The sequence below is a fragment of the Pieris brassicae genome, chromosome 14 (genome assembly GCF_905147105.1).
Source record: "Pieris brassicae chromosome 14, ilPieBrab1.1, whole genome shotgun sequence".
In the NCBI taxonomy this organism is placed as follows: domain Eukaryota; kingdom Metazoa; phylum Arthropoda; class Insecta; order Lepidoptera; family Pieridae; genus Pieris; species Pieris brassicae.
Window position 1 is genome coordinate 2,638,919 of NC_059678.1, and position 14,852 is coordinate 2,653,770.

The 14,852-nt window shown below is 36.2% G+C and overlaps 1 protein-coding gene across 10 annotated transcripts in view; it reads left to right on the forward strand.

Moving 5' to 3' along the window:
- LOC123718176 (zinc finger protein 729-like) overlaps nucleotides 1-14,852 on the forward strand; it is a 27,718-nt gene continuing 12,866 nt past the window's right edge. For 4 of the 10 annotated variants that reach the window (XR_006754933.1, XM_045674613.1, XM_045674612.1 and 1 more), the window contains exons 1-4: nucleotides 1-292; nucleotides 441-597; nucleotides 1,326-1,439; nucleotides 2,565-2,684. Coding sequence is in view for 9 of the 10 variants with exons in the window: in XM_045674613.1 (XP_045530569.1) it covers nucleotides 140-292; nucleotides 441-597; nucleotides 1,326-1,439; nucleotides 2,565-2,684 (544 nt within the window). In the remaining variant the exon portion in view is untranslated. Of the gene's footprint in view, nucleotides 293-440; nucleotides 598-1,325; nucleotides 1,440-2,564; nucleotides 2,685-4,658; nucleotides 6,023-7,352; nucleotides 9,217-10,745; nucleotides 14,767-14,852 lie in introns of those variants that run through there. The other 6 variants (XM_045674603.1, XM_045674605.1, XM_045674606.1 and 3 more) reach the window with 6 other exon arrangements.

A 14,852-nucleotide genomic window follows, 5' to 3' on the forward strand; every position in this document is an offset into this window, starting at 1 on the left:
TTTACAAGCGAAAAGAAATATATTGTAAATAAATGAAACTTCTTGAATTTTAAATTGCAATTTTCCAAACTACCACTGTTACGTAATTAAGACAAAGTTTAGCTATTAAATAACAATGTACTGTTAATTTACATTAGAAATGGAGTTTGATGATGTGATTGTAAAGGAGAATCCGGGACTATGCCGGTGTTGTCTTTCAGAAGGATGCTACAAGGAATTGGCCACTGAATACATTTGGATGGGAGAAAATGAGGTCTATGCTGATATGTTGTTGGAATGTTTTGATATAAGCGTAAGTATAGGTTTTTAAAATTTATTGATTATTGTTTTATAATTTATGTGATGGTGCCGTCATTGTAAATACATTCTTAAGTTAAATTTTCTACTGATTTCATTCATCATTCATCTCCATCAAAATTAACCAGTAAATATGTTTTTAGATATCACAAAACAATGAAGGTCCAAATGGCACAAATAGGCTTATATGTGAAGTTTGTATCACTAGGCTCAGAGATGCTTGCAATTTCAAGAAACAGGTTCTTGAATGTGAGAAAAAATTTGTGGATATGGTAGGACGAGGTGACTTTAAACAAAGTGGTATGTATAATCTAATTATTAAACAGCATTAGCCAAGTGTGTAACTGGTGAGAGTTTTATTCAATAAGTGATAAACAGAAGATATTAAAGTACAAAATAAATTTCTTTTAATAAGCAATCTACATCAGCATCGTTTAGCTAACATATATAATAGCAGTCTATGTTAACTCCAAATATTACACCTAAAACTAAATTAGTTATTGTATTTAAATTAAAATAACTATCATATATTTTGGCAATGGCAAGGGCTTGGTATAGAATTAGATATTGTAGTCCTTATAGTTTTATTTCTATGCATATTTTCTGGGTTTACTTAATATTTTTATGTATATTTTTGAAACCTTTAAGAGTACACTCTTGAGTTGGGACTTAGTACTAAGGGTATAATTCAGTAACAAATGTCAGCCCTTAGTCAAAAACTAACTCCATTAGATTTTTGACATACGGGTGCTGTAGTTCTCAATACAATTTTTTTCTTATAAGCATGGCTCCTGTACATCCATAATATTTAGGATTTTGAGTTATATATAGTTCAGGCTAAGCCTTGTTTCTGAATCTAATTCTAAGTGTAAATTAAAAAAATAACCTTAACACTTGTAACAACTTGCAGTGTTGGCTTTCTGTAAATAAATAAGAATATAGTAGATCTGAATAACTGATAAATCTTATAGTATCCTGACTAAAGAATACATAATTAATTAGAAAACTGAAAAATTACATAATTAAAGTTACAGTGGACATTCTGTTTGAGGACAATCTCAAATTGGAACAAAATGCAGAAGACCAGTCGCAAGACACAGGAAACTTTGACTTCATGGAAGAACCAATGGCGTTTGATGATGGTATGTAGTTAAATGTTACTAGTTATAATATACTTCAAGGACTTGATTGGCACAGGCAACTGGCTTGTAATTGGAATTATTGAAACATGACTTTAAGATAAGCAATAGCTTTATGCATTACCACACTGACAGTGGGACTCGCTCTAAAAGCCCTACCCACTAAACCACTCCCACCAATGACGTCACTGTTGGGGTAACTTGGAGTCGCATAAGCATTCTACCAAGAGACCCCGTGACTGGCTACAGCAACCATCTTTGATTACATTGCAATCGCCTTAAAATTCTTAACAGTACGGTTGCAATTTCTTGCACCAATACGCGTACCGGCATGTTCTCTCTCGGTCACACAACGCAATGTGGTGCTTCGTCACATGTGACAGATTTCACACCCCTAGCACACAATTATGGTCCATAGTGGATGAGCAAGACGCCCGTGTGTGCCCTAATTCCAAGAAAGCTTTTGAAAGAACTACCTCCACCAAACTCCATCCAATTATGCACTCCAGAATTATTTTTGCTATTGCAACCGGGCATTGTACAAGCACACTTCTTGTTCTCTAACCCCTTTCAATGTCTTTACACCTTATTAACTCCGCTGCGCAGTTTGTCCTCTTCGACAAGGAAGCAATTACATCATCGGCGGTAGCTGCGTGATCAAGCCCTTTAACCCTCAGCCACAGCGTTTTTACTGCCCGCCTGATATATGTGACTTAGGGAGCGTTCAAGTATTACGTAACAAATTTGGGGGGGGGGGGGTCCTCTTGTAAAACGTTACCATGCCGGGCGGGGATTGAATTACGCGTAATTGATAATATTATTTTCGACTTTCTAGTACTTTACACCACACAATGGTAAGTTTTAATTATAAAGAGTCACTGGGGGTGGTCACGAAACCTTTTACTATTGGAAACAGAAACTTTACGGTGCGTTTCATGGGGGGGGGGGGGTTTCAATAATCTTCAAAAATTCCGTGACGTAATACTTGAACGCTCACTATGCCTAACTCAGGTAAAGCTACACTCTTCCTTGGTTTGGTTATTACTTATTTTATTGTATCATGTGAATGTATATGTATTTTGTAACTTGTGTAAAATATTAAATATAATTTAGGCTTTGATGTTTCAGAGATTAATGATGACGTGACAGCCGAGCCATTGCCCGTTAAAGGAAAACGTGGGAGACCCAAAAAGTCGATAAAAACTGTGAAAAAGAAAGAAGAAAAACCCAAGACATCGAAAGCTAAAGGTAGGTTATTTATGGTATTTGTTGATACTAGGGATGGGTAATATTATCTAGTTTTTAAGATTCAAAGTCGACTTAGCTTATATACTGACATTGACATAAGTCAAATCCCATAAATTTTTCCCTTAACACATGGTCTATGTGTTATATTAACTAATTTTTTATAATACATTTTGACATACAAACACAGTCTACCATCTAAATAAGTAAAGCGTTACGTCTGTGTGGCATAGTCTATGTGAGTCTATGATATTCCATAGACAAAATTCCCTCTTACTATATGTCATCTGTACAACAACTTTGGTCTGAAACTCATTGCATTTTAATTAAAAAGTTAAATAAAAATGACGTGATCACTGTCACTTTGACAATTTACTTAGAGCATTTCCAATGGAGGTTTTTATATAAGAAAACTTGAATTATTTTAAAGAAATATTACCCATCTCTGGTAAATATTTTCATTAAAATTTTAGAATACGAAATATTTTTATGTGTTTTTAATCTTTGCCTGATAATCTAAAACATGGTTAGCCTTCAGAAAAAGGCATTTCACAGACCTCAGTTGAGTGCCGCTTGGGCCAAAAACTATAACTCTATATTACCGTGGGATGTTTGTCTATGGAAGTTATTAGAGATTTGGTATTTATATAAGCGGTCTGTCAAGTTTATTTAAATACGAGAAAAAGTATTTATTGGTGGATTGTCGGATCTAGTCAGTAACCAAAATGAATGGAGATCTTAATTTATGATTTAACGAAGCTAGCTTCATTATTAGGTGCCGTTGAATGCATTATCAAAGTGTAATAAAACAAATGTACGTATTGAATTACGTAACTCGTCGATAATAGTCTTCATTTCGATTTTATATATTACAAATATTACTGGATCAGCAAAATTTTCAGTATAGTAATCGAATTAGTCAATAATAAATTACCTACAATCATTTTTCTATCATAGAAAATTTTATGACTATAAAAACTATTGGTTTTTTTCATACACAACGGAAGTAAAAACATTGTTTTAGATAGTAAGCTTTAGTATTTTTATATTTGATAACTGTTTGTACTTATGTAAGACTGTTCACGGTTTAAATGAATAGGTAAACTCATTCGATTGAAATTATGCGTTACACAAGATGTTTATGAAGAAGAATATGTAGGGACTATATGTAGATCAGTGTTGCCAGATGGTCTCGGCGACGTACTATACTAATTTGATTTCCACCAGAAATCCCCTAGGATGCCCTCACCAAGCGGATGGGGGCATGGGCCATGGCGCGGTTCTTTAAAACGGCGGTCATGTTGGTATTGTTGGGAAATGAAAGGCATTACGCAAAGCATTATCTGTAATAGAAAATCCATTTTCTATTCAACAGGTTCAAGTTTATTCAGTTTTCGGTTAAACGAATATACATTTAGTATTGTCATTTGTTAACATAGCTTTTAGTGAAAGAAAACACTTTACCCGAATTAAAGCTATTTGTATTATTATAAACTTATAATTATTTACATATTTTTTTGTGTAAAAAGTGTTTTCTTTAGAATATACAATTATAAAGGTTAACCACACAGATCCTCGACGATGTGTTCGTACTTCAATTTAGTTCCAAAATCAGGAACGTGATATACAATAGCAAAAAAAAACTGTATTTGGCGTATTTTTGAAATTTCCTCTTAAAAGGCCCCCAAATATTCTTTCCCTCTATTCTGGCCCTAAGACTAAGAAACCCCTGAATCTAGCGGAAAATTCTCTGATCTGGTAACACTGATGTAGATGTACAATATGATGAAACGGCTTTCATGGTTGAAAATAACAACGACCTAATTAACGATATTAATCACACACACTCATGATTATTGAAACGAAGCTAATTTATAAGGGAAGTGAAATTAATAGTGACATTTTGTATGATATGGTGATGGTGTCACGATATTGAGGGAATCGGAGCGGCTGTACTCAAAGAGTTTTAATTTCTAGGTGCAAAACGCCAAGATATGGCAGAAGATGTAAAATCGTATTCGTCGACAAAACGAAATCGACTTATGAAAAGGAATGCGATAATAATTCTAGAATCGTCCACCGTTGTACCGTTTAAATGGCACAGGCATAATTTTCTTTGCTTCTTTTGCCATCGGCCGTTCAAAGGTATCGGCGCTTTAAAAGAGCACACGAAAGCTGATCATGAAAGATCTAGTATCAAATCGGCCGTTTCATATCTAAAACGAGACGAGAAAGTGAAAATTGATGTGCTAAACACGCGTTGCCGATATTGCGATCAGAAATTTGATGACCTCAACGACATAGTTGAACACAGTAGAAGTGCACATGATAAGGACTATAATGAAGTCGGTTTCGGTGTTGTGCCATACAAGTTACAAGAAAATGGCTTCAAATGCGCTGAATGCCAGGAATCATTCGAATATTTTATTAAACTAAATCAGCATATGAACAAACACTATGGGGATTATGTTTGTGAGCTCTGTGGGAAGTCATTTTTAAGTCAAGATCGCCTCAGGTGCCATTCGCTTAGCCATGGATCGGCGTTCCACTGCAATGTATGTTCGGAGGCCTTCGATTCCCTGACGCAAAGGAATACCCACGAAACAAAAGTTCACAACAAAGACAAGTCAATAAGATGCTTCTACTGTGCTGAGACCTTTCAGAATTATACTTTAAGAAAGAAACATCATAACTTTGTTCACAACATTGAAGGACCGGACATAAAATGTCCGGTTTGTGATAAATCATTTCAAATTTTGAGCAAAATGAGGGTACATTTGAAAGAGGTGCACCTGAGAGAAAAGAACTTTGCGTGTACTGTGTGCGGGCAGAGATTTTTTTCGCGGACACACGTTCAGAAGCATATGATCAAGCATTCTGGAGAGAGGGTGCATGAATGTAGCGTATGCAAGAAGGCATATGCGCGGAAGCAAACTTTAAAAGACCATATGCGGATACACAATGATAAAAAATATTTTTGTCCTCGTTGTAATCAATCGTTTGCGCAAAATAACAGTTTGAGGTTGCATATGAAAGTGCATCATATCGATTCCTTGTAGGTGAGGTCGCCGTGAACCCTGCGAAGTGTCCAGAGAATATCTGAGCTTCTGGAAGGAGCTGGACTGCCTTAATTAGCCAGGACTCGACGCAAAACGGACCAAATTGGCGTCTAAGTGCGGAAAGTACACACTAGATTCCTTCTAGGCGTGTTTCGAAGTATTTGACGTAACGATTTCGAAATCTGACACTAGGTGGCGGGGTATACTTAATATATTACAATACTAGCGAAACTGTTTCTCACAGTTACTGTCAGTGTTCAGTTATTATATACAATAACTAGCTGCCCCCGCGAACTTCGTTTCCCCTTAATATGGTTTTAGTTAGCCTTAATACCGTGACACGAAAAAATAATTTCACTGAATTATCGTCACTATAATTTGAGTTTGATTTACACTTCGGTCTAAGTAACACGTGGTTGGCTATGCTAACACCGAAAATTAAAAAGTAGAAATAATTGAATTTCACGGTATTTCGATTACTACAAATTAAATTAAATTTATACTTTAACCTCAATAACACGTGGTAATCATGATATTGCATTGTAGCTTATGTGACACGTTTGTCGGTTTACCATAGAAGTGTCAATTAATTATAGACAAATAATTTGCAATAAAACAAAATTGCGACTATAACTGAAGATCTAAGCTATCCTATCTCTTAAGTTGGACCAGACTGGTCACGGTGTGCCAATTAAATTTAAAATTGGTTAAGTAGTTTAGGAGTCCATCGCGGGCAAACATCGTGACAGGAGGTTTATATATATTAAGATAAGATATAATCTATAGATAATAACTATAGAACATGTATTGTCAGCCTTAAGAAGCTCTTTCTTCGTTGTCTATGGTAGAAAACCGTATTTAAATACGCAAAGTTCAAGAATGCGGAATCAGTCCAATTCCTCCGCACCTCTCCGACTTAATTGAGAAGTGAGAAAAAAAATAGTTTCTTCAGTTACGTCACGTAACAGTTTCCTACAATTCCGTTCGATTTGAATTTTTGTTTATGATTTAGGGGATTTTCACTTCGATGGATGGACAAACAAAAACTTTTTAATAATTTTTTATTTATTTCTCCCATATAACACTTACATCAATAAATAAGATTACTGTTGAGAAGGTATTGGGAGGCTGGTTTCCAAACTAGGTAAGAACCTGTCATATGGATAACCAGGCTTCCATTCACAGCAAAGTCATACTGAGTGGTACCAAAAAGCGCAAAAATATGTGGGTAGGCAAACAAATTTAACGTTTTAAATAAGGAAAATAAAACAAAACAAAGCGGTCAACAAGTTAGGAGTTAGTAGAAATAAAGTTGTATGGGTGTGTGTGAGTGTTTTTATTGTAACTAAGTTAAGCGGATATCCATTACGTTAACCATTCTGATTTTATATATTAAACATATTAATTTTATCTTAGAATAGTCAACATTCATTATCAATACAATTTAATATACAAATAATTATAACCCAAATCAAAACTAATCATTTCCTTAAGAGATAAACTTTTTCCACTCACTTTTTCATTCCAATATTGGAAACTGTGTGACTCTAAATGTACCCTTTTTTGTTTTAATTCTGACAGGGTACATTTAAAGTTATAAATTTATTTCCAGATAAACGTAAATACAGCGGCCTCCCATCCTCGATGCGTATACGACGAAACCTAGTCGCCCTGTTCAATAAAACAACTATAGTACCATTTAAGTTTCGTGGAAAGTATCTTTGCTTCTTTTGTAGCAAGTATGTTGAGGAGTTCGCCGAACTCAGGCGACATACCAAGGGGCATGGCGAATGTTCCATACGAACACATTCCTTGAAAGCCATAAGAGGTGTTAGTAACGTGGAAATTAAGATAGATGTCTCTGAAATCAGTTGTGAGATTTGCAATGAGGGTTTTCCGAGTATAGGCGAGATTATCGAGCATTTAGTCGTGAAACACAGCGTTGAGTATGATAAGGATATTGAGATGCCCTTCGAGGAGTACCGCCTCAAAGATCTTGCTTGTCTGAACTGTGAGGCGAAGTTCACGTTCTTCGGCTATCTCGTCTCTCATGTTAACAGTAACCATCCCAAAAACAGCTTCACGTGCGAAACGTGCAAACAGAAATTCAATAAAAAGCGTGATTTGTTCTCGCACACGAAAAATTATCACAGGGAAGGCGGCTTCGTATGCGATGCGTGCGATTTGACATTCGCCTCATTGAACATATTGAACAAACATAAGATTAATCGTCATATGTCGCGGTGTAATATATGTTTTTTGAAACTACCCTCCGCTGTGTTGAAACGTAAACATATGAAAACCGAGCACCCGGACGACGGGTCGTTGAAATGCAAATTGTGTTTCAAACAGTTTCACACGGACATCGGTTTGAAGATGCATTCGCGGAATTGCAGGAATGCCGAAATTGTCTTTGATGACAATGACGTTGACGTTATGGATTCTGACGTGAAATACGACGCACCTAAACGTACGAGCGTCAAGCAGCTCCGCGAGAATATTTCTATTGTGATTACGATGTCCACGGCAATACCTTTTAACTTCTTCCAGAATAAATTCAATTGTTTCTTCTGTTCTAAAGACTTTCAGGATCCGGATTCCCTAAGAGAGCATACCATAGTGACGCATCAGATATGCGACGTACGAAATAGTATACGCAAATGCCGCGAATCGGAATCCTCGGTCAAAATAGATATAGCCACGCTGGCCTGCAAGCTTTGCTTTGAGACGTTTGACGATTTGGACGCATTACTGAATCATTTGATATCGAAACACGACGCCAATTACGATAAAACAATTAATACATGTCTACAACCGTATCGTTTGGTCAAAGGTCACATGCAGTGTCCACTATGTGCGGATGTGTTTAGATTCTTCGGAACACTGCTTAAACACATGAACACAATACACACGGATAATAAAAATATTTGCGTGCATTGTGGACAGTCATTTCGTAGGGAGCAGAATCTTCGGGTTCATCTATGGCGGCGGCACAGTGACGGAAAGTTTAATTGTAGTGTATGCGGTTTAGACTGTGATATACCATCGAGGCTGTTCATGCATATGGCCAAGCAGCATGGTGTGAAGGCGGCGAAATGCCCGAAGTGTCCAGAGAAGTTTGAGACACAGTACTCGAGGCAGAAGCATTTGATAGAGGCCCACAATTCCGGGCACAAGTGCACATATTGCGGCAAATTGTTTACGAGGGAGTCTTTTATGAGAGACCACGTGAGGCGGACGCACTTGAAGGAGAAAAATGTGGAATGCACGATTTGTAGCGCGAAGTTTTTCAATAATATTTTGCTACGGCGACATCTGGTGAAGCACAGTGGTGTTAAGAACTTTCATTGCGATGTATGCGGTGATAGGTTTTATTGGAAGAAGAGTTTGAGTACGCACATGTCGAAGCATAGGAAACATGATGAGTTGCATCATTAGAGGCAATGAGAGAATTGTCTCTGTTTAGATAAAAATCGGTATGAGTTTTTTCGTGTTATGATCTTGTATTAATCTAATCTAGTTGTGGAATTTTGGTAGATTTTGTAAAATTACTATTTGCGTGACTTTGGCTGCGTGCCTTATTACGCACGGCAAATTGCAGTATGTTTATATGTCGCGGTAAAGTAGTTAATTGTTTAGACAGTTAATTAAAAATCGATATTCAATCAAGTCGTTTGTTCCGTCGGACAAGTGAGTGAACGAAACGTTTAACGAGTTTCCTAAACGTTCCTAAGCAACAAGACTAACCTAACCTAACCATTTACAATAAAGTAAAAAAAAAGGAATTTCCAAGCTCTCAGTTCTTCAGGATCACACCGAAATAACAATAACAAATGAAAAAATACTTTTTTAATCAACACGCTGGCTTTCGGTCAGACAGATAGTTAAAAGTTTCCCACGCTACTATATTTAAATCAAAATGCTAGCGACTCTATTGAATATCGTCATTTAATTAACTGTCTAGAGACTCAATTAACTCTCTGATTTAACTACTTTAATGCGACATATACATAGCGATCACTACTATAATACAGCAGTCATTTGTTGATCGAATGAGTGAAAGCTCCAATAGCATTTAAACGTCACATCCTGCTCGAGTTGTAATAATCATATTATATACTATCATACGTGATTTTTTATAAAGTCATAAAAGGTTTTTTAACATTTAACTGGAAATACAATTATCTATGATTTATTTACCCTTAAACGAACGAATCCCTGTGAAGTGTCAATCCATTAATGTTCTTATGTCAGTTAAAGCTTTTCGTTCAGTCAGCCAGTAATTAAATTAATTAATATTATCGTGCCATATTCTGAAGGGTAAGAGAGACCACGGATCTCCACTTTCTTCCTGACCTCACTCGCTTCATCCACTTTTCTGACATTCACAATGCATGCTCGTCGCTCATATTAATAAGTACTATTAATAAGTCGCTAATAATAATCGGTACTATTAATAAGTTTTCTAGTACCTCCTGAATTTGTTCCGGGTATAACAAGGCCTGCCCAACCCGACTTCACTACAAATGACATACAGTAGGGAGCGATTTATAATATATATATATATACACACTAGCATATATATATGCTTTAGATAGATATACTTCGGCTTTGTAGAGGTTTATCTTTGTCACACGATACACTAACAGTCCGGTATCTATTAGCATTGATTATTTTTTATAAATCAGTTAGAGAGGTAAAATACAACATAATATGTACTATGTATGTTAAATTATTTATTTTAATGAAAAACTTTAATCCTTATATCCATCCAACCAAATATCAAAATAAAAATTCGTATATCATTAGTGTTTTTGTAATTACGTGTGACAGAGATGACGCTCTACAAAGCCGAAGCTAGCTGAGTCTCTTTCTAAAGCACAATGCGACTTATAAATATGTAAAAATAGTCCGAAATAAATGAAATCATATCGTTAACACAGAAGACTAATTCTTTATTATTTATTTAATCAGCAAGTATCTGAAAAGAGAAATTTATTTTCAGATGCTACTGATCCGAGACGGCTGCACCTACTCACACTCATCAATAATACTAGCGTTGTACCGTTTAAGGGCCAAAATTCTTGTCTATTTTGTGATAAAACATTTGAATATGACGAATTAAATAAACATATAAAATCACACGCAGCCAATGTTATAATGAATGCAAACATACCCGATGAAGTTAAAGTTGATATTTCAGTAACAGTCTGTGAGAAATGCAATATTGTTTTTAAAAATTATGATAATCTCCGTCAACATTTGCTTGATGAGCACGCGTTTGTTGATTTTAACTTGAAGCCGGTTAAATTAACTTTAAGTTGCGACAACTGTAAGAAGGTTTTCACGTCTAAGTTAGGCTTGAAATATCATCTAAGTAGGTGCAAAGATTCCTCTAATAGAACGAAAGTGATTAAACAAAATATTGCTATTCTTCTAAACATGTCTACGGCTCTTCCTTTCAAATACTTTATGAATCGTTTTCGATGCTTTCACTGTTCTAAGGATTTTGTACAATTTGATTCTCTCAAAGAACATTCCGTGAAAGAGCATACGCATTGCGACTTGAAATCCAAATCTATGAAATTTCTTAAAGGACGTGATATTAGTTTGAAAATTGATATATCTAATTTGTCCTGCAAAGTGTGTTCAGCAAACTACACAGACGTACCGCCGCTTATTGATCACTTAATTGCTAATCATAAAGCGACCTATGACAAAACTGTAGAATATTTGCAATCGTTTAAAATTGAAAAGGATAGTATTCCATGTCCATTTTGCTCGGACGTGTTCCAGTATTTCAGAAAACTACTCGAGCATATTAATTTGTTACATTCTGTGGAGAATTTTGTTTGCTCTTACTGCGGTCAGACTTTCGGCAATAATTATAACTACCGGGCACACATATCGCGATACCACAGACAAGATAGTGTCAAGTGTATCGAGTGTTCCACTGAGTTTCCTACCGTCCACAAACTATCCCGTCACAAAGCCAGAGTACACGGTGAGAAAATTTACCAATGCCAACAGTGTGATGATAAATTCGGGACGCAGTATCTTCTTAAAAAGCACGCAATACAAGCGCACAGTTCTGGCCATAAATGCCTGTATTGTAACCGGGTTTTCACTATAAATTCGCATTTGAGAAATCATGTACGTCGCCTGCATTTGAAGGAGAAGAATTTCGAGTGTAATATTTGTTCCGAGAGGTTTTTTGATAAGCCGCTATTAAAAACGCATCTAGTCAAACATATTGGTGAGCGAAATTATCATTGTGATATCTGTGGGAAGCGGTTCTTGTGGAAGAAAAATTTGAGAGGCCATATGACCTCACACGACCACATGAATTAGCTTTAAAAATATATGCCATGAACAGTATTCTTCCTTTTAGCTTTTGTTTGTAATCGTAGTTTTACATTACGATCAAGAATGCCATTGCTCCATGCCCTCTAAGGACTGAGACAGCAACTAAAATGTAAAAATAAGATATTTGACGATTATGTGCTTAAAATGGGTGAAGGTTTTTCAAGAGGACTGAAGCAAGAATTTGTTTACAGATGAAAATCCGGAAGGCCTAGAGCCTTATACGTCTGAGAAGAGAAGGAAAAACTTGCAAATACTCTTCAATAATACAACGATTATACCATTTAAATGGCGAGGAAAATATCTGTGTTTCTATTGTGCTAATGACTATACGGATTACTCAGATTTAAAGAAACACATGCAATCGCACGGCCAATGCACAACACGAGACTACTCGCTCAAAGCAATCAAAGGAAATAGTATAGAAATCAAATTAGACATATCGACTATTGAATGCGAAATTTGCAACGAACCATTTTCGAGTCGAAGTGAAATAGTCGATCATTTGATAGGAAAACACGAGTTGGATTACGATAAGACAATTGAAACGCCAATCTCAGAATTTCGGCTGGTGGATATGAAGTGCCAGTACTGTGAAAAGGATTTTTCTTACTTCGTCTATTTGAGGAGGCATTTGAAGCTTGCGCACTCGCAAAATAGTTTCGTCTGCGACGACTGTGGAGCCACGTTCAACAGTAAACGGGATTTGGCATTTCACCTCCACAATTTCCACAAATATGGAGGGTACCCGTGCGACGTGTGCGCAGATGTTTTCGATTCCAAGAACGCTTTGAAAAGTCACAAAAACCTAAATCATTTCAGAATGTGTATATACTGTAATGGTAACTTCGCGTCCTTTTCGTTGTTACAAAAGCATATCCGGAACGATCATTCCCAGTTTAAAAGTAATAAGTGTCCATTTTGTTCTAAGAAATGCCATTCAAAGCAAGGAGTCGGTCTGCACATAAAAAATTGTAAAATGAATATTCAACAAAAGACTCCAGCTATGCTGCCTTCGGAAAACGCTATAGAGCCCAAGAAAAAGCAAAATTTAACCCAAATTCGACGAAACATAATTAACGTGTTAAATATGACATCGGTAGTTCCATTTAAATTCTTTGGCAAGTTTTCCTGCTTTTATTGCTCCTTACGGTTCACGGACTTTGAGGATCTCAAACAGCATACGGCGTCCGAACATCCATTTTGCGATTTAAACACGTCCAGTATAAAAAAATGCAAAGGAGAACGGACAACTGTCAAAATTGACATTTCCTCCCTCTCGTGTAGAATTTGCAGTCAACCGGCTGAACAATTCGACGAACTGATCGATCATATTATAGCTAAACACAGTGCGTCTTACGATAAATCTGTTATTAGCTTTGAGCCATTTCGAATTTATATCGACAAATGTTCTTGCACGCATTGTTCCAGCGTGTTTCGATATTTTACAACTTTACTGCGACACTGCAACTCTGAGCATAGCAATACGTGCCACGTGTGTGATTCTTGCGGGAGGAGTTTTAAAAAGGTATCAAATTTAACAGCGCACATTGCGCATACGCATAAAGGCGCTTGCGAGTGTGCTATATGCGGTATTCAGTATAGGAACCAGTGGTGTTTGAACCGGCATAACGCTAAATGTCACAACGCGAAGGACTTCAAGTGTCCCAACTGCCCTGAGCAGTTTCAGTCGCCTTATCAAAGGCAGAAGCATCTGATAAAAGTTCATGATATAGGGCATAAGTGTAGCTACTGTGGTAGAATGTTTACGAGGAATTCGTTCATGAGGGATCACATTAGACGGACCCATTTGAAGGAGAAGAATATGGAATGTTCAATTTGTGGGGAGAAATTTTTTGATAATCATCTTTTGAAGCTTCATATGGTGAAACACGAGGGTGTTAGGAAGTTCAGTTGCGCTGTATGTTGTAAATCTTTCATGCGTCGTAGTAATTTGGCATCGCACATGAGCATGCATAAGAAATATGGGCATGTTAACGCTGAATAAATGTATAAAGAAGAGAGAAAAGACTTTTTGTAGGTAGCCTCGTTATTTACATGTGCACGCCAGTTCGTAATCGCGTCTTAGACGTGGCGTGCTCTTTTCATTCTCAAAGGAGCTTACCAATTTATAAAAAGCGGGCAACGCTCTTGCGAGTCATCTGGCAATATGAATCCATGAGCGGTAGTTTTGAGCTAAGCAACATATTTTGCTATTCATTATTATTTGTATGCATTTACGTTACGGGCTTTGCTTTGGTCAGCCAAAAGTTGTCATATCAAGGTTTGTTTAAATTTGTGGGTAGACGAAAAAAAACAGCTTTTGCAACGAATTTGAAGATTTAATTCTCGATTATGAGGTATCTTATTAAATAAATCGATTTATGTTGTGTGCTTTATTTAGTTACATAAAGGCGAATAGTTCGCATCTTTTAAACTACCTTCAACAAAACTCAATAATAAAAATTCTTTGGAAACGTCACTCAGTCTTACAAAGCCAGAACAGAACACAAATTTGTCCTGTTTATCACAGTAACCCTTTACTTGAGCTTTTAACAACGAAACTCATTAATTTTACAGCTTTCTCATATATTTATACTAATAACTGTGTTAAGTCTTATCTATTAAATTTTAGTACGTAAGCGAAAATGTTTAATTTATTTTTAACTTTGATAATCAAATAGATATTTGTATGTAAATAAAGATTTATAGAATTCGAATGATTTTTTGTTACACCTTTAAAACATGT